General features: G+C 37.0%; 1 protein-coding gene across 1 annotated transcript in view; it reads left to right on the top strand.

The window, feature by feature from the left end:
• EPHA6 (EPH receptor A6) overlaps nt 4,795–19,317 on the top strand; it is a 970,250-nt gene continuing 955,727 nt past the window's right edge. Inside the window, exon 1 of the mRNA XM_013972057.2 lies at nt 4,795–5,258. Coding sequence (XP_013827511.1) covers nt 4,883–5,258 — 376 coding nt within the window. The 5' untranslated portion in view covers nt 4,795–4,882. The remainder of the gene's footprint in view (nt 5,259–19,317) is intronic.

Genomic DNA, 19,317 nt, shown 5'->3' on the forward strand with positions numbered 1-19,317 from the left:
ACTGAAAAATGAGACATCAATGCTTTTCTGAATATAAGTATGATTCAAACAGACAAGTGCAAATAAATCTACATGAATATTGCATCTGGTTCATTGAGTGGCTTATAACTTTGAAACTCAAATGTCAGCAAATATATCAACACTGCTAAAAAATCAAAAAGGAAGTACATTTTGGTAATTGCAATTGCTTCTAACTCACATAAGATAACCATGGTTATATTTTAAATAAAAAGTTACTTTTAAAGAATAAATTCGTTTACTCACATCACCATTAACTCTTCTGAATGAAGAGAACTGAACATTTAAAAGAGCTCAACAAATATTTTAGAATGAATACACATGTACACAATGTGTGTGCACATATGTGTGCATGTGTATGCATTCTAAGGCTCTTCAGTGGCATTTGATTCTTTGCAACTCTATGGACTGTAGTCCCTTCAGGGTCCTCTCTCCTTGAGATTCTCCAGGCAAGAATCCTGGAGTGGGTTGCCATGCCCTTCTCCAAAGAATCCGCCCAACCCAGATATCAAACCCAGGTCTCTTATATGTCTCCTGCATCAGCAGCTGGGTTCTTTATCACTAATGCCACCTGTGTGTGCCCAGTCCCTTCAGTCATGTCTGACTCTTTGTGATCCTATGGACTCTAGCCCAACAGGCTCTTCTGTCCATGGAACTGTCCTGGCAAGGATACTGGAGTGAGTTGCCATTCCCTCGTCCAGGGGATCTGCCCAAACTTGAGATCGAACCCTCATCTCCTTTGTTTCCAGCATTAGTAGGTGGATTCTTTACCACTGAGCCACTGGGGAAGCCTGTATATATATATATATAATGAATACTACAGATGGTCAAATGGTTAAGATAATTCTTTTTACAATCATGTTTTGAAATTGATCCTATGGCCTCTAGCCCAACAGGCTCTTCTGTCCATGGAATTCTCCAGGCAAGAATATTGGAGTGGGTTGCCACTTCCTTCTCCAGGGGATCTTCCCAACCCAAGGATCAAACCTGAGTCTCCTGCATTGCAGACAAGTTCTTTACCATCTGAAAAGTCCTTGACATTGATAATTACATCAAACTCATGGAATCTTACTCTAGTCAAAGGTCAAGAAAAGTATATTTCAATTCTTATTTGAGGTGAATTATTAAGACACCATTACATTTTAGATATGCAATAAGCAGTGTCTAAACACATGAAACATATTGTATTTTAATATTTAGAAAAAAATTGAAATTACTTGCTTTCTTAAAGACCAAAATCAGAATATGATTTTCAACTACCTGGCCATATAAGCAATATATTATGCTATGCTTGACTATGATTTATTTAAAGAAACAAAAAATGTGAACTGTAGGTGAATTTTTAGGTAGGGATGAAGATAGAAATCCAAGTTTATCAGCTCTTATTGTTCAGTTCAGTTCAGTTGCTCAGTAGTGTCAGACTCTCTGTGACCCCATGGACTGCAGCATGCCAGGCCTCCCTGTCCATCACCAACTCCTAAGAGTTTACTCAAACTCATGTTCACTGAGTTGATGATTACTCTGAAATAAATAACAGCATTTGTATCATGATATTGTACTATAATTTGGAAATTGTACCCTAATTGGAAATATTGTGCCTTGATTTGGATATGTGTGAATCCTAGAAATGAATCAGCTTTTCTTTTTTTACTTTCTCTTTTGCCTCTACCCTTCCTCTTTCCTTCCTTCCATTCATTAGAGCCACTTTCTTCTAGCTTAATTTGAAAAGAATGTTATTGGTGTTCTGTTTACAATATAGTCTCTAAAATGTAATATTCAATTAAAATATCAAAATTTAAGTTAAAACTTTGATGTTAAAATACTTTTACTCTAGGGTTTCAGGGGGAGACAACTTCTTTTTAGTGGTATTCTATTTTGAAAATCTTGCAAGTCTAGTTAATTTAAAAACTACAAGTTTAGAAATTAACATAATTTGCATCTCTAAGTTAATAAATCATATTATACCCTTCAGTTTATCAGAAAACTAGAAAAATAGAATATCATTAAAAAGAAGTTGTCTCCCCCCAAAACCCAGAGTAAAAATATCTTAATATCAAAGTTTTAACTTAAATTTTTATATTTCACTTGAATATTATGTTTTAGAGACTATATTGTAAACACAACACCAATAACCTTCTTTTCAAATTAGGCTAGAAGGAAGTGGCTCTAATGAATGGAAGGAAAGAAGGAAGGGAAGAGGGAAAAGAGAAAGTAAAAAATGAGAGGCTTCCCAGGTGGCTCAGTAGGTAAAGAATCTGCCTGAAATGCAGGAAGCACTGGCAGAGCAGGTTCAGGTCCCTGGGTAGATGAGATCCCCTGGAGGAGGAAATGGCCACCCACTCCAGTATTCTTGCAAGAAGAATACCATGGACAGAGGAGACTGGTGGGCTACATACAGTCCATAAAGTCTCAAAGAGTCTGAAACGACTAAGGCAACTGAGCACACAGCCATTTTAAAAGGAGTGTCTTTGGATAAAATTATTCTCTTAGTGAGTTGTTAATGCATCTATAAAACTATTTACTGTAAATTATTTTAAACATAAGGAATTCAAATTTAATTATTATAAAAGTTATGAAGCTATATTCTTCGACAGTAAATATAAAGATTATTTTAAATCAAAATAAATTATTGAATCATCTAACGCTTTTATGAACATTTAAGCATAATGATTTATATTATAACGTAATCTTTTAATTTTACAGTTTATAAATTGTAAACTGAGTTTGCAAATGCATATTGCAAATGATACTGACAGTCTATCAGTAAGAGTGGTAGCATCAGTAGCAAAATCAGATTTTATTCCTTTGAGTACTAATACATAAACTCTATACTTGGTTATCTTTTCAGAAGTTTTCTGCATACATTTAAATTAGCTTGGACACTTTTAAAGAGAGGCAGTGTTTGAATTCCGAAAGTGGAAGTACAGTCACCAATCGGAAACCTTCGTCACAACCTCAAAATCATGTGCCTTTCATATTTCTCTCCTTGCAGCCGACTTAGACGTGGGACATCTTTTTGCTGTCTTTCTCTTTGCTTCCCACTGACTATAATACAATAACTTTAACTGTGTGTGACACAAACATAGCAGCGCTGAAACGCGTCGAATGGAAGGCTGTTTTCTCCTCCAGAATTTTGTAAGCATCGAACGCAGATCCTTGGCTCTTCCATTTACTACTTTCCCAAATCCCGCCACTGTGCCATTTCCCTCCCTCTGCCGTAAAGAAAGATATCTTTCATAATATCGTTTTTTTTTTCTCTTCTGGGGGTTTAATCTTTTCTTCCCTGACATAAATATTCTCATGAATTTTGAGGTGGGATTTTCGACCTCACTAGACTGTAAAACCCTAAGTCCGTTCAATTAAAATGATGATTATAATAACAACAGTGAATAAACTATTACGGAACCCCCACACTAGTGGCACAGATTCCTTGGCGCGCCCTTCATAAACGTGTTAAGTTTAGCCTGGGCTCATTCCTCTTCCTTCCTGAGGTTCCTAGCGTGACCAGCCTCTTCCACCTGCGAGTAGTGGAGGCATTTTTTTTTTGTTGTCTACTAACCCCCTCTAGCGCCGGACTCGCAGCACCCGAGCGGCGGCAGCCAGGCGGGCCAGCGCCGGGCTTGGCGGAGCTGGGAGGCGCTTGCGGCTCGTGCCCTACCCTCCACTTCGGCCTCGGCCGCGGGGCGAGGGCGTCAGGACTAGGCGCCCTGAGACTCCTCCTTGTTAGCACCTGTGTTGCCCCCTTTCCGAACTCCCAACGCTGGAGGCGAGGGCCGAGTGGTCCCACCAGGCAGCCGGCGCCGAGGAGCGCTGGGAGGCAGTGGGTGCCGCGAGGGGGCGGCTTCCGCGGGGATAGCTGTCAGCTCGCAGGCAGTCGGCGCGACTGTGGAGGCGGCCACGCACAGCTCAGCCCGCGGGCTTCTCCGAGTCTGCGGTCCGACGCCGTCACGCTGCAGGCGTCCCGGGCCCCCCGAAATCCCGGCGCCTGCGGCTGCGACCATGTTCTTGACCTCCACTGTGAAGTCGCGGCCGCACGGTGACGACAAGACCTCAGTGAGACCTGGTGCCAGGCACCCGCCCCTCTCCAGCCTGAGGTGACTCTCCTCTGAAGCTCGTTGCCTTCCTTCGCTCTCCTAGGACTAGCTGCGGAGGCGGCCGCCAAGCTGAGGCTCTCGCCCTACCGGGCAAGTTTAGGCGACCCAGGCTAAGGAGCGGTAGGCTGGTCCGCCGCCGCCAAGCTCAACCCGGACCCGGAGCGCTCGGCCACAGAACTCGCCCCCTCCGGCGGCGGAAATGTGAAGTCGACGGTAGCCCTTCAGGGTGCAGAGTAGCCCTAAAACGCTGGACGCTCCTGCTGCGAAATGGGAAGGAAAGTGCTTGGGAGACTAAGTGCGGCCTCAGACAGGCCGGGGAAAAGGCTGCCAAGGCCGAAGCGCGGCGCAGACGCGGCCGAGTTGGAGGGGTCCGCTCTGCGGGCCGCGGCCGTCGCCACCTAGGCTAGGGGCTGAGGGCGCAGCTCGGTAGCTTGCCTGGACCGCTTGCGGCCCCGCGGAGCCTCCTCAGTCGCTCGGCTCTCGCCGCACTGGCCGGAGGAAAGTTCCCGCGGCCCCCGCCCGCTCACAGCTGCGCGCCCGCCCTGCTTTTGGCTCTGCTAGTGCCCACTCTGAGTTCGGAGAGGCGCTCAGACCGGCAGAGCTGCACGAGCCACCGCCGCACCTGCCCGTCCCTCCCCCATTCTCGCCGTGAGGCGCCCTCCCCCGCCCCTTCGCTCCCCTCCCCCAAACCACAGCCCGAGCTCGCTCCTGCGCGCGCGCTCTCCCAGGCCCAAGTGAATAGTCCTCGCGCGAGCGGGACACGGCGGTGGATGCAATTCCGCTCGTCTACAGCCGCCAGGAGCTCCCTGGCGCCGCAGGCAGCGTCCTCCTCCGAAGCAGCTGCGCCTGCACCTGGGCAGCCTGGACCTTCGTGCCCTGCTCCCGGGGCCTCGCGCGGGGGTCGCCCCGGGACACCCCCTGTGGGCCGGGTGGAGGAGGAAGAGGAGGAGGAAGAAGACGTGGACTCGGACCCGACGCTGAACACCTGGCTGCGCTGCAGCCACTTCTCTTTAAGGGGGAGGAGAAGAGAGCCGGGGAGAACCATGGGGGGCAGCGAAGTCCGGGAATTTCTTTTGCAATTTGGTTTCTTCTTGCCTTTGCTGACAGCTTGGCCGGGCGACTGCAGTCACGTCTCCAACAACCAAGGTAAAGGGACCGGTGGAGTAGCAAGATGGGGCGGGAGGAGGTGGGTGCTCCTAGGACCGGTGCGTTGTCGCCTCTTGGCAGGTAACTTCGTCTCGGGGTGGGCTTCTCCCGGCTCTCCACACGAGGGGGTCGAGGATGTCTCCTCACCAGAGCTCCTGTCCACAGTTCCCAGGGCCGGAGACCTCACGATCTGCGGTCTCTTCTGCTTCCAAATGTCTTTACACGGATGCGTGAGCATCAGCAGCAGTTGGGTCCCACTACTGGCGGCCGCGGGACCGCTCCCCCTGCGCGGTCTCCACGGGAGGTCAGGCTCTGTGGTAGAGGCTTAATGGAGACTTCTGGCTCTTTGCGGTCCCTCACTGCACGGTAACGTGTAGGTTCTCCCGCACGCCTGCAAGAAAGCAGATCGTTCTCGCTGTAGCCCCTGGCCAAATAACCAGCCTTGTGCCTTCGATAAACCAAACCCTCGCCCAGCTGCAACCCTTTTACCCCATCCCGACCGAATGTAGTAGACATTTAGAAATTATTCCGAATTGTTTCCAGCCCAGATGCCGGAAGTGGCGGGGGGGGGGGGGGCGGGTTTTAGGCGTGAATTAAGAAGTTGTGAATATTCTATGCCTAAAGTCAGGTAAAGTGGTAAAGTGAAGATGAATAGCCTGTGAAAAGTGAAAGTGAGGTTTACCGAATGGAAAGCACTGAGAATTTTTGACTTTTTTTTTTTTTTTTGCTTTCTAGCCAAAAATCTTTATGAGACATACTCATTGGATTTCTGCTGTGAATATTTAAAGATCTATATTAAAAAATCACCTACATAATTTCAATCCTCCTAGACTTAGAGAGGAACAACCATAAAAGTTTTCCAGCATGTACCTGGCTGGATGCTCTCACTGGCACCGTGATGACCGCCGGTGTCACCTGTTACGTCACAGTTTTCTGTTTAGTTCAGTTCAGTCGCTCAGTCGTGTCTGACTCTTTGTGACCCCATGAATTGCAGCACGCCAGGCCTCCCTGTCCATCACCAACTCCCAGAGTTCACTCAGACTCACCTCCATCGAGTCGGTGATGCCATCCAGCCACGTTTTATATTTGAGGTGTTTTAAAAGTCTGACTTTTTAAAACACCTCAAATATAAAACTTCAGTTAGAGTTACCATTCAACATACAAGGTCTCGAAATAATTTGCAGGTATATAAACAGAGGTCAGATGGCATGAAAATGCGGGCTTTCTTTGCGAGGGTGAGAAGGTTAAGAGAGAAGGAAATTAGAACAACACAGCCTTCTTTTTTGTCATAAACATATACAGCCAATTTGTTAGAAATAGAATAATTTAGAATCAATATTCAGTTCTCATTTATGTAACTGATACTTTTGACATGCTTTCTAATTCTTTGTCTTTTTTTTTTTGTTACCTCCAGATTGCAATCACAAATGCATATGTCAGCTTGAAAACCATACACAACCATCTTGCCTTTGAAAATGTATTCTATAAGTACCACCTATAATGCCATGCTCTCCTATGGACGTGTATACCTTCACACACATCCCTTATTTGGTTTCAGGGACTATTGCCATTAAATATCAAAGGGAATAGTTACTTAATTTACCTCTGAAAATTGAACATTGTTTAAAATAACATGTAATTACTTGACCTTTTTATTGAAAGGAGAAACAATTTTTAGTAATGGGAAAATCAGACATTTATGTTATACTGTCTCTAGTGCTTCTAAAGAGGTATACACTTAAAGTCAAGTTGGCTAGGAATATTTTAACTGTTACATCCTTTCAATCATGTCCCTAAATCAACATTTATATTTTCAAAGTTCCAGTAACCATTGTAGGCCTTGAGGATACTACCAAAAATAAAACACGTTAGACTCTTCAAATGAGTAAAGAGCCATTCTGTCAACGTGTCTCAAGTATTAAAGTATGACCTTTCAGATATTCATATTAAATTTAAGGGCATAGGGGAGTTGTTTGTCAAGTCTTGCAGTAATTTTTATTTATCTATTTTAATAGCTTTCTCATACTTTTACAAGACATTTTAACTAAAAGATTTACCAATTATATCTAATTTATGTGTGTTTTATAAATTAGCTTAACTTAGTGAATATTACTCAACTTACCCAAATAGGATCATTAAAGATAGTCTCCAAAAACTATTAATTTGCATTTGTGCTAATAGTCTAAAAACACAAGCTATGTGTTACACTTGAATAATATCATACCTAAAGGGTAAGTTGGGTAAAATTTAGAGTTTTTCGACAGAATATTATGGAAAAAATATGCTCAGATTTTTTTTTCATCAGACACAAATAATTGCTTTTAAAATGCTTTTTACAGTTTAAAGTTACAGTGGTTGGAAATTATGCCTTATAATATCTTGAGATAATTTTTGAATGCTGAAAGTTATGCTTATAGTTGATAAAATGTGGAACTTCAAAAGGTTATTTTTGTGAACAATTGGAGGATATTTTCTTATTTGTAGTTTCAAAAATAGATGTCATGAATCAAAATAGCTTGCCAATTTGTAAACATTGAAAATATGAGGTATTGTAGAATTACTGAAGTACATGTACAGTATAGAAATATTAATGCAAAACACAAATCTTATCTATGTACATAATAAGCATTGATAATAGGCTTAATATTTAATTTTAAGCATATGTATTCATTTTTCTAGCAACTTTTTGTCCTAAGAGCTAATGGAATTCTTGTTTTATTTTTAAAATTTGTTACAGAGGGTAAATTTTCATTTTAACATAATTTGCCTTCTCATTAAGAGTAATCAAAAAGTAAACTCTTTAATGTGATTTATTTTTACCAATTTACATAAAATATTTCATGATTGAATGAAGGCATCATCCTCTTCCTCATTCCCTGTTTTACATACATAGATAGAATAAAAGGATCAAAAAAGTGAGCTATTTCATTTTTAACACTGTGCTAAGAGTAACTTGAATAAAGGAAGCATCTCTTCTTTTGTTTTTTAACTGGCTATGAATCTCTGCACCATAAAGGCAAAATAAATCAGTTTGACTCTCTTCCTATTACTGAAACCTCCTTGAATTGATCAAAAAGTAAAGCTGCTTTCTAGATCACTTCATCTGATTAAGAAAATGAAAACATGATTTGTACTCAAATTTCCCTTATTCCATTAATTTTCCCTCTGTTTAAAACCACACTATTTATTTCGTGTTGGTAACTTTAAAAGTAACAGTTTTTGCTCTTTTTAAGATATGAAAAATTTATTTTTGTACTAGAAGGATAGTTAGGAGAATATAAAATACAATCTTGTTTCATATGTCAGTAAAGATGTACATCAATTTCAGTGATCAGTAACCACCAGGGATCCATTAATTCAAAGATTTCTCTGCTTTAGTCTAAAAGAGTTGATGCATCTCTCAGGGTGTTACTCATGTTTCCAAAAATAATCAATACTCAAATATTTCATTAAATCAAAATATGGTTTGAATATGAGAGTTTGGTGAGTTCATTTTACTACCGAGATTGTGTTAATTAATCTTTCTCCTCCACCCAGGGATTTCAGTGAAAAATGAAATATACGAGGAAAACAATAGTTTGAGTCATTCGTTTAATTAAGTTTATTAAGTTGAATGAATTAAGTCTAAAGTCCACTAAGTTGTGTGTAAATACAGGTGAATATAGCTGATCAGAAAAATACCTGCTTATTTAAATTTATAGTCCCAAATTAGTTGAACTGACGTAAATATTATACACAAACTGTAAGACTGAATGTTGTTCTTAAATTTACAGAAAGGGGGGATTTGAAATATTTTCAGAAAGTTGAAGACTGAACTTTACTGAAAATATTGAAAGTTGGGTTCAATAAGGAAAACTGATTTATAAAGAATATTGCTAAAAGACCTTTCACTCATATAAAATTTGAGGGATAAACTATGATTGTAAAAGTGCAAGAGGTTGAAATCACATGCCTTTCTTGTTTTCCATAAGTATGAAAACAACCTAGAATGTAATTTTTTATACATTAACAAACTGAAGTGAGCCATTGTGGAATTAGCCATTATGATTAGTATTTAAAATAGAATATAACATGTCATTGATACCCACTGGTCATCTAAATATTTTTGTTCTGAGTTTAGGATAAGACTATATCTAAAATTTTTTTCTTACACAAAAGTTATACAACATTTTTTAAGGATGCTGTCTTCAAACTAGAAATAACATGAATAAAGCAGTTTTAATATAGATTTTCTCAAGGGGCAAATATATATATATATATTTTTAAATTAATGATTAAATAACATCGTTTTACATTTTTAAAATGCTTTCAAACTTTTCCACATGGAATTTGTATTATTCTTATGTTACAAAGTTAAATATTAATAAAAATCCAAGAGTTGAAAATTTCTTCAGTAATCATTGCTAGTATAAATAAGTAGCAAAAGGCATCAATGATTTCTTGTATCTCCTTCTACTAATTCTTTTCCTCTGTGACAGAAACCATGTCTCAATCACTCTCTGTCTTCTTTCACGCACAGGAGTACTTCTGACTATATATTTCTTTTGTCCTAAATGGTGAGAGAATAGATGTTATCTTACACTGTCCATCAGTCAACCAAATCCCTAAAGTTATAGAAGTTTCTTGTCTTCTTGACTCACCATTTCTTGGGACTATAAATACAGTAGAGATCAGTACATGTAGTTTAATAATAAACATGAATTAACTTTGTTCAGTGTACTTTGTTAATCATGTAATCAAACTAACACAGAAGGATTAAATTGTTTATACATCCACAGTGTTAACTTTAAAAAAAAATTTTGTGTGTGTATATGTATATATGTATACATTTAAGTTGTGTGACATAATTTGATATACTATGTCTGTAGTGTTCTGATCAACTTGCAGTTTCTTTAGGACTGGCATTAATTCTTTAAAAAACAGGTATTATATTACCTCTACTTTTGCCTTATTTTTATTGAGTATTTTGTTTTTGAATTTAATATTTATATGATGAAGATAAAAAAGAGTAAGTAAGCCAGACTTCATAAATGCCCTCATGGAATTTATTTTCTAGCAAGGGAGACTGACAAAAAATATGGAAGTAAGTGAAACTGTATACTATGGAGGAAACAATAAAGGCCTTGAGCAAATAATAGGAGGAACCCACTATTTTAAATGTGATGGTTGGAGAGGCCTATCTGGGAAGTGACACATAAATGACATTCTCAAGGATGAGAAACAGCTAAATGTACAGAACAGGAAGAAGTGCGTTCTAGGTAAAGGGAACTATCTGGTCAGTGACCTTGAAGGGAGATGAGCTTGTCACCTTTGAAGAAATAAGTCCAATATGGAACTGGAGTTTACTGGGCAAGGAAGAGAGTAGCCTATAGTGAGGTTTGAAAGAGAATGAGAAACTGGATTCACAGAGAAGAAAACAAACCATGGAAAGGAATTAGCTTTTAACATTTTCCTTGGTAAAATGGGAAGCTAATGAGATTTCAACCATTTTTCATTTTTGGAGCATTATGGCTAGCAAGTGGAAGAGATGATTGGAAAATGAAAAGAGTGGTGTTAGGAGTTTATTGCAGTTTTTAGGGACATAGGGAAGGGAATGGTGGCCTGGCTAGCATGGTAATACTGAGATGGGGATAAGAAGATGGATTTCAGATACCTTTTGGAAATAGGATTATGGGATTATCTTATAATTACAGAAAAATAAGTGTAGATATTCCATATTTTGTTACTTTTTCCAAGGGACCTGAAAAAATTTTTCATTAATCCCCATAAAAATGATCTTGCTTGTAGTAGTTGATTATTGACAGCGGATAGGAAAGATGGGGTGACAGGTCCATTGTCTACTTTATTCTGTGGAAACTATGATTTAAAGCATAATATTAATAACACAGTTTTATTATTTCAAACCATTGTGCATAGCACTGTACACTCATATTTTATCAATAGATGAAATTTGTTAATGCATTTTTGACACAATAACTTTATATATATAGTTTTTTTTTTGTCAGAGTGGATAATGACACAGGTGGGTGGAGATATCTTAACAAAGCAATATGGTGATCCAACAGAATCTATTAAAATAGAGAGCAATATTTCAAAGTTTGACTTATGCACCAGTTTTATTCATCTTTGTTATTATTAGACTACTGTTACTGAAAAGAAAAATAGAAGTGATACTAGATATAAAATAGGCATGTTTTCACATATTTTCTATTAGCCTTCTTTCTTACCTGCATTTTGTTAAAATGAAGAGAAACAAATCCATATTCAGTAAGCATGTAAAAGACCCAGGAAATTAGATTTTAAGATGAGGGAAAAAAATATTAGGCTCTCCACTCAACAACAGTAAATTGCATGTAACTTAGAAACTTTCCCTGACCAGTTATTGTTCATCACTGTGAGTTGACTACTACTACTACTAATATATGACAGCAATTGTTAAATGTATAGAAGCATAAAAATCTTAATTTAACAGTCCTAAATACCTTGTATATATTTGGAAAATCGATACTGTGGAAATGTTTCATTTAAACATTTGTAAATATTCTTAAATGTACCTATTCAAACATAGTAAATCTTATACTTTAGTGTTTAGAATGTTCTGGAAAATACTGTTTTATAGTGATTTTCTTTCAGTAAACATTATGAATTCTTATGAGATATACAGTTTTGATTTTCAGTGATAAATATTCTAGAACTGAGTGATAATGTTTGTACTTTAAAAAGGTGTTTATCAGAGCCTACTATTTGGGCTTCCCAGGTGGCGCTAGTGGTAAAGAATGCCCCTGCCAATGCAGGAGACTTAACAGACAGGTCTTGGACCCATGGATCAGGAAGATCCCCTGGAGGAGGAAATGGCAGCCCACTCCAGTATTCTTGCCTAGAGAATCCCATGGACACAGGATCCTGACGGGCTACAGTCCATGGGGTTGCAGAGTCAGACATGACTATAGAGACTTGGCATACATATACACACTGATAGGTAGAGTACTTACTATATGTAAGAATTCAAGAAGTTTTCTTTTAAGAATATATGTCAATGTATGGCAAAACCAATACAATATTGTAAAGTAATTAGCCTCCAATTAAATAAATTTATATTAAAAAAGAATATATTAATATAGTTTAGTGAAGAGTTTCTAGTCTCTTTCCAAGTCTAATAGGAAAATTTTCTGTTTTCTTAGAGTTAGATCCAAAATTAATTAATTTTTTATAATTAGAAAAACATTTAAAGTACATTTGTCATATGATAACATGTAAGAGTACTGATGTTCAGCTCTCATATTTATGTATTGATTATTTGCAAGTGATATCTTATTTCATTAAAGTTTATCTCAAAGTTAAGAAAATAAGTCACTTAAGCAGCCACATCTTAAAGTATCTCCCTGTGTCAGGCATTATGCTAGATTCTAAGACAGAATTCCACAACAGATTCTAAGCTGGATTCTACAACAGCGATTATCATACGGTCTCTATTCTTTAGAAAATCAACCTTCTCTTTTGATATATCCTTGAGTAATTGATAATTAATCCTTAATTACTTGATTTTTATAAGATGAATTTTACAGTAAATGATATCATGAGGGAAAGAAGGAAGGGTGTATAGTAATACTACTAATACTTTTATGTGTTTTTATTTGTAAAATTGCTTCATAGGGATCTTCTAATATTAGTTTATGGGTAGGCATATATTTTATTTAATTGCATGAAAATTAAACATAAATATGCATTGAATAAACACAACCATTCACAGAAAACATAAATATTTTAAATCTCTAATGGCTTCCATGAACTGACATGTGGAGACAGGTTTTGTTTAAATGATATTCGGAGAAGGCAATGGCAACCCACTCCAGTACTCTTGCCTGGAAAATCCCAGGGACAGAGGAGCCTGGTAGGCTGCAGTCCATGGGGTCGCGAAGAGTCAGACTCGACTGAGCGACTTCGCTTTTACTTTTCACTTTCATGCTTTAGACTAGCTTTTTCTGGTGTGTTTATTTAAGGTGGATTTATTATTAAAAACTGTGATTCATGGTGAAGAAGCTAGTTTCCAGTTTCAGACAGCAGCAAACATACATCTTAATTGAGTTGTGGAGCAAGAACTGGGATGAAAGCATGTATTTTCAGTCCATGTCCTGAAAAATGCATTCAGTTACTTTCCCAGGATACTGCTGTGTCCTCTAGCTATTGGCCTGTTTGATGATCTGAACTGGCTGGATATAAATGAAAAATCACCACTCTTCCGCCTGTTTCATTTTATAACTTAAGTTGTAATGTTACACTTACTTCCTGACCATAGAAGTTATAATATCTCTTTAGAAACTGAATGTTCAAGAGTTAGAATTAGTTATGTATTATTTTATTCTTGTAATGTTTGATGTCTGGATATATGGGATATTTATATACATAATTTATTTACTAATGTTAACTTACTAATAACATGACAGAATGATTATATATTAATTTAGGTTGATTGCTGTAATACTCATATTTGTGGTATATGAGCATTGCAAAGAGGAACACTTTTTCATTTTTTTAAATATAAATTTATTTATTTTAATTGGAGGTTAATTACTTTACAATATTGTATTGGTTTTGCCATACATCAACATGAATCTGCCACAGGTATATACATGTTCCCCATCCTGAGCCCCCCTCCCTCCTCCCCATACCATCCCTCTGGGTCATCACTTTTTCTTAAAATTTATTTTTAATTGTATAATTGCTTTACAATGTCATGTTGGCTTCTGCCATACAGCATAAATCAATCATGAGTATACATATATCCTCTCCCTCTTTAACCTCCCTCCATCCCTCATTCCACTGCTCTAGTTGTCACAGAGCACCAGGTTGAGCTCCCTGGGGAAACACATTCTTGAAATAGTGTATAGAGTATAATATCTAGAATAAGTAAAAGTACTTACACATAATTTAAAAAATCAATATATAAAAATTTTCCTACTTATGATTATAATTAGATATATTTTAAGCAAGTTAGTAAAGCAGGAAATATTTTCTATATTAGGAAATAAAAATGTATTATATTAATGTGTATTCCAAATAAGAATTATCTAGAATTAATTGAAATGATTGCCTCCAAATATGAGTTGAAGTATATCTCAGTATCACCTTAGTTTTTACTTTAAAAGACACAAATGTGTTCCATATGTTGCTGGCACATTAATATTATAAAATAATTAAAATTAAATGTTTAATTAGAAAAACTGTGTAATGGCCAATAAATGTTATGATAAAATTGAAACCTAAAGCAACTGAAGTTTATTATATAGTACAGTGCTGGTGCTACTGCTAAGTTACTTCAGTCGTGTCCGACTCTGTGTGACCCCATAGATGGTAGCCCACCAGCCTCCCCCGTCCCTGGGATTCTCCAGGCAAGAACACTGGAGTGGGTTGCCATTTCCTTCTCCAACGCATGGAAGTGAAAAATGAAAGTGAAGTCGCTCAGTCGTGTCCAACTCTTAGCGACCCCATGGACTAGCTATAAACATTCAAAATGAAAGTAAAATAGGAATAGAAAAAAACTGAATTATGATACTGTTTTTAAAATAAACCTAATTGGTCAAGCAGTTTCTCTTGTTACATATATCCGACTATACCGTGGGTTAGATCCTTAATCTCTGCAAGTGCAGAAGTGTCCTGATTTCAGACAATGTTAGCTAAAACTCTTTTTTAAAAATCCTGAAAATTTCCTTTCACTCTCCTTCTAGATTTAAAATATACTTAGACAACATTTAAATTGTGAATGCAAGTGAAAATAATTTGTAGTTGTCATTGTATGTGACAGGAAAGAACTCAGCAAACTAATAGATAGCATTGTACAAAATCATAAGACTTTAGTCAATTTCTAAAAGTGGATAAAATCTATGCATTAGTCCACTGGTTAAAAGTTATAACGCCTGAACAACAACAATAACAAAACCCCAAGACTGTAATAGCCAGAATAATTTTATAACAGTACAACATTTAATGAGGACAGTACACTATTACCTTGGCTGTTTTATATTCTTTATTTAATGAGGGAACATTCAGAAAGAGATCCTAATTTTTATCTGAAAAAGAACAATTTCAGGAGTGTATATTGTTGGTATAGCATATTACTTAGCATGGTTTAAAAATAAATGAAAAATAACGTTCCAAATTTATTGTTATTTTTATGATATACATAAGAGGAAAAATTGTACCTATATTATAATAACTTACTGTCTTAAAATGCTATAGTAAAATAACTTTATTTTATAGAGAACTATAGTTCACCCTGGTTATTAAAATTACAGGTAGTTTGTTTACTTACAATTACATGTGTAAGAACCTTTATAATATTCACTAGTTTATGGCCAGAAATCCATGTATATGTATATGCACTATTTTTTAGGCTTTTCAAGAGCTTTATACCCTAGTAAAGAAGAATTAAAATGTAATAATTTATTTTAAAGTTTAATATTCTAGAGTTTTAAATACTTGTTAAAGCTAAATGAAAAATATCCCCTAAAGTTATGAAGCCTTAAAAATCAGATGGAATTGTTTGCCAGTTTATTTTAATGAAGTTCTAAAATGCTTTCTGTTGTAATATAGATGTAGTTATCTTTGGGTTTTTGTTTGTTCATTCTTATTTTTATTACTTATGTACACAAACTTCAGTTCTTAATCTGTATGGTTTATTTGTATATATTTTCCTATAATTCTTAATTTAGTTTAGATTAAATATATATTCACCCAGATTTTAAATGAAATGTATTGAGCCTACTATGTTTTTTCACTGTGCTGGGAACAGGAAACATAAAGGTGGGTCACTTTGCCTTGAACTTCTGAGAGCAAAAGATTTAATTAATGAGGCTATTTATATGTTAGTGAATATTAGACAAAGTAATATGGATTTAGTGTTCCATAGATAAGTTCACATCTATGAACTATTGTTTACAGAGATAAAAATGCAAAAGTACCAGCCTCAGGAGACATGGGTTCAATCCCTGGGTCGAGAAGATCCCCGAGAGGAGGGAATGAAAACCCTCTCCAGTATTCTTGCCTAGAGAATCCTGTGGACAGGAGCTTGTTGAGCTATAGTCCATAGGTTTACAAAGAGCCGGACATGACTGAAGTAGCTTAGCATGCATGTGTGCATACTGAACATGACAATATATTGAACATGACAATATATTGGCCCTGACTATGTGACTGCTAGAAATGAAATAAGATCTGTCCCCTTACATTGAGGACAAAGCTGTAAAGTTGACAGTAAAATACTAGGTTGATGAAAAAGTAATTGCAGTTTCAGACCATGAATTTTAAATCGTTATAACCAGGCTCAAACACATCTTATTAATCAAAATAGGAACCAGTACAGTCAACGCATTTTTGCCAATGAGAAATAAGTTTATTCTTATAGTATAAAAATCTGTGCTTCAGGATTCCAAGAACTCTTGGAAAGTATTTTCTATCTCCTGCTAGTTGTGGAAGTACTTTCTCTGCAAAAAGTTGTGGAGATATTTGAAGTGGTAATCGGTTGGCAAAAGGTCAGGTGAATATGATGGATGAGGCATGAAATGATGGGACCAGATGCCATTCTTCGTTTTCTGATTGTTGAGCTTAAGCCAACTTCTTCACTCTCCTCTTTCACTTTCATCAAGAGGCATTTTAGTTCCTCTTCACTTTCTGCCATAAGGGTGGTGTCATCTGCATACCTGAGGGTTATTGATATTTCTCCCAGCAATCTTGATTCCAGCTTGTGCTTCCTCCAGCCCAGGGTTTCTCATGATGTACTCTGCATATAAATTAAATAAGCAAGGTGACAATATACAGCCTTGACGTACTCCTTTTCCTATTTGGAACCAGTCTGTCGTTCCGTGTCTAGTTCTAACTGTTGCTTCCTGACCTGCATACAGGTTTATCAAGAGGCAGGTCAGGTGGTCTGGTATTCCCATCTCTCTCAGAATTTTCCACAGTTTATTGTGATTCACACAGTCAAAGGCTTTGGCATAGTCAATGAAGCAGAAATAGATGTTTTTCTGAAAGTCTCTTGCCTTTTCGATGATCCATTGGATGTTGGCAATTTGATCTCTGGTTCCTCTGCCTTTTCTAAAACCAGCTTGAACATCTGGAAGTGCATGGTTCACGTATTGCTGAAGCCTGGCTTGGAGAATTTTAAGCATTACTTTACTAGCGTGTGAGATGAATGCAATTGTGCGGTAGCTTGAGCATTCTTTGGCATTGTCTTTCTTTGGGATTGTAATGAAAACTGAATTTTTCCAGTCCTGTGGCCACTGCTGAGTTTTCCAAATGTGCTGGCATATTGAGTGCAGCACTTTCACAGCGTCATTTTTCAGGATTTGAAATAGCTCAACTGGAATTCCATCACCTCCACTAGCTTTGTTTGTAGTGATGCTTTCTAAGGCCCACTTGACTTCACATTCCAGCATGCCTGACTCTAGATGAGTAATCACACCATCGTGATTATCTGGGTGATGAAGATCTCTTTTGTACAGTTCTTCTGTGTATTCTTGCCACCTCTTAATATCTTCTGCTTCTGTTAGGTCCCTACTATTTCTGTCGTTTATTGAGCCCATCTTTGCATGAAATGTTCCGTTAACATCTCTAATTTTCTTGAAGAGATCTCTAGTCTTTCCCATTCTTTTAAAGATAAACAGCATAAAAACTATAACAACACAAAATCTTATGGTTTTGTGAATTATATATGGTTTGTCTGCTGATTATTTTATCTTTAGGTAATGGTAAAATTGTAAATCCTTATGATTTATATTACATGCAATTTAAAGATGAAAAATATTTCTTTAGTTTCCTGTCATCTGAAGTTCTTGTTTTATTGTGATTGTCTCATCCCTACCTCTACTAAATATTGGCTTTTAGAGGTGTTCACAACTTGGAAATTGATAGTATTCTTTAATGTTTTTCTTAAGAAATTAAATTACTGTTTGATTGATCTGTATTTTATATTTGATAAATGTGCCTATAGAGGAATATAGGAATAGAAATTTTTGCCACAACTGGGTATTTTTAAACAGAAAAAAATCAACAGCAGATTATCCATGATTAGCTGTTGACATTTAAATTTGTACATTTAGAATGTCAAAAAGCACTGAAAACTATCAATTTAGTGTCTAAATTATAATATTATTTTCAAATCCAAAATTTTATGATTCTCATCCTTCCTTCAACATAGAGATATTTTTAAAATAAGTTGAAATAATTGAAGATCTTTTGACAAACTTAACTTTTAATAATTGATTAACTGAAAAACTACAGATCTGTGGAAAGCTTAATGAATTATACATATCTTTGTATGCATCTAGGTTTGTTGTTGTTGCTGTGATTATTAGTATAATACCTTAGTGCTGGCATTATTTCTAACTCATGAAATAAGTGTCTTTATAAAGGTATATTATGACTGGATTAATGTATCCCCTCTTTTAATCATTATAAAATACCTGAAATATGGTGTTGTAATGCTATATCATAAAAATTATTTTAATCTGTGCCAGAATATATCATAAGTCTTTAAAGTATTTTCTTCCACGGAAGGTGATTTGTCTAAGCTGTGATAATCTGAGTTGTTGTCAGGCTATACTACGGTGATGATATTTTTTGAGGTTTGATATCTTAATTGTAAAAGATTATGATTTCAAATATGCACTACCACACATAAGCCACATTTATTATGGTATAGCTGCTATTTTCTAAAGGCACACCTGCTTGCCTGGAAGCTCTGCCTCTAATGTGCACCAGAATAGGGGAAGCTTAAAAAGTACATCTAAAGCTAAGGAAAAAGCCACATATTTTCTTTTTAATATACACAACTGTTCAGATCTAGGATTATCCTGTTTATTCAGTTGCTCTCAGCTACTGATATAAAAATTTGGACTTAATTTTCTTTCAGTGAAAAATTATGGAATATTTCATGCAAATAGACTATTTTTAATTTACCTCCTTTCAGTTCAGTTCAGTCGCTCAGTTGTGTCTGACTCTTTGCGACTCCATGAATCGCAGCAGGCCAGGCCTCCCTGTCCATCACCATCCCCTGGAGTTCACT

This window comes from Capra hircus, chromosome 1 (assembly GCF_001704415.2).
Source record: "Capra hircus breed San Clemente chromosome 1, ASM170441v1, whole genome shotgun sequence".
Classification (NCBI taxonomy): domain Eukaryota; kingdom Metazoa; phylum Chordata; class Mammalia; order Artiodactyla; family Bovidae; genus Capra; species Capra hircus.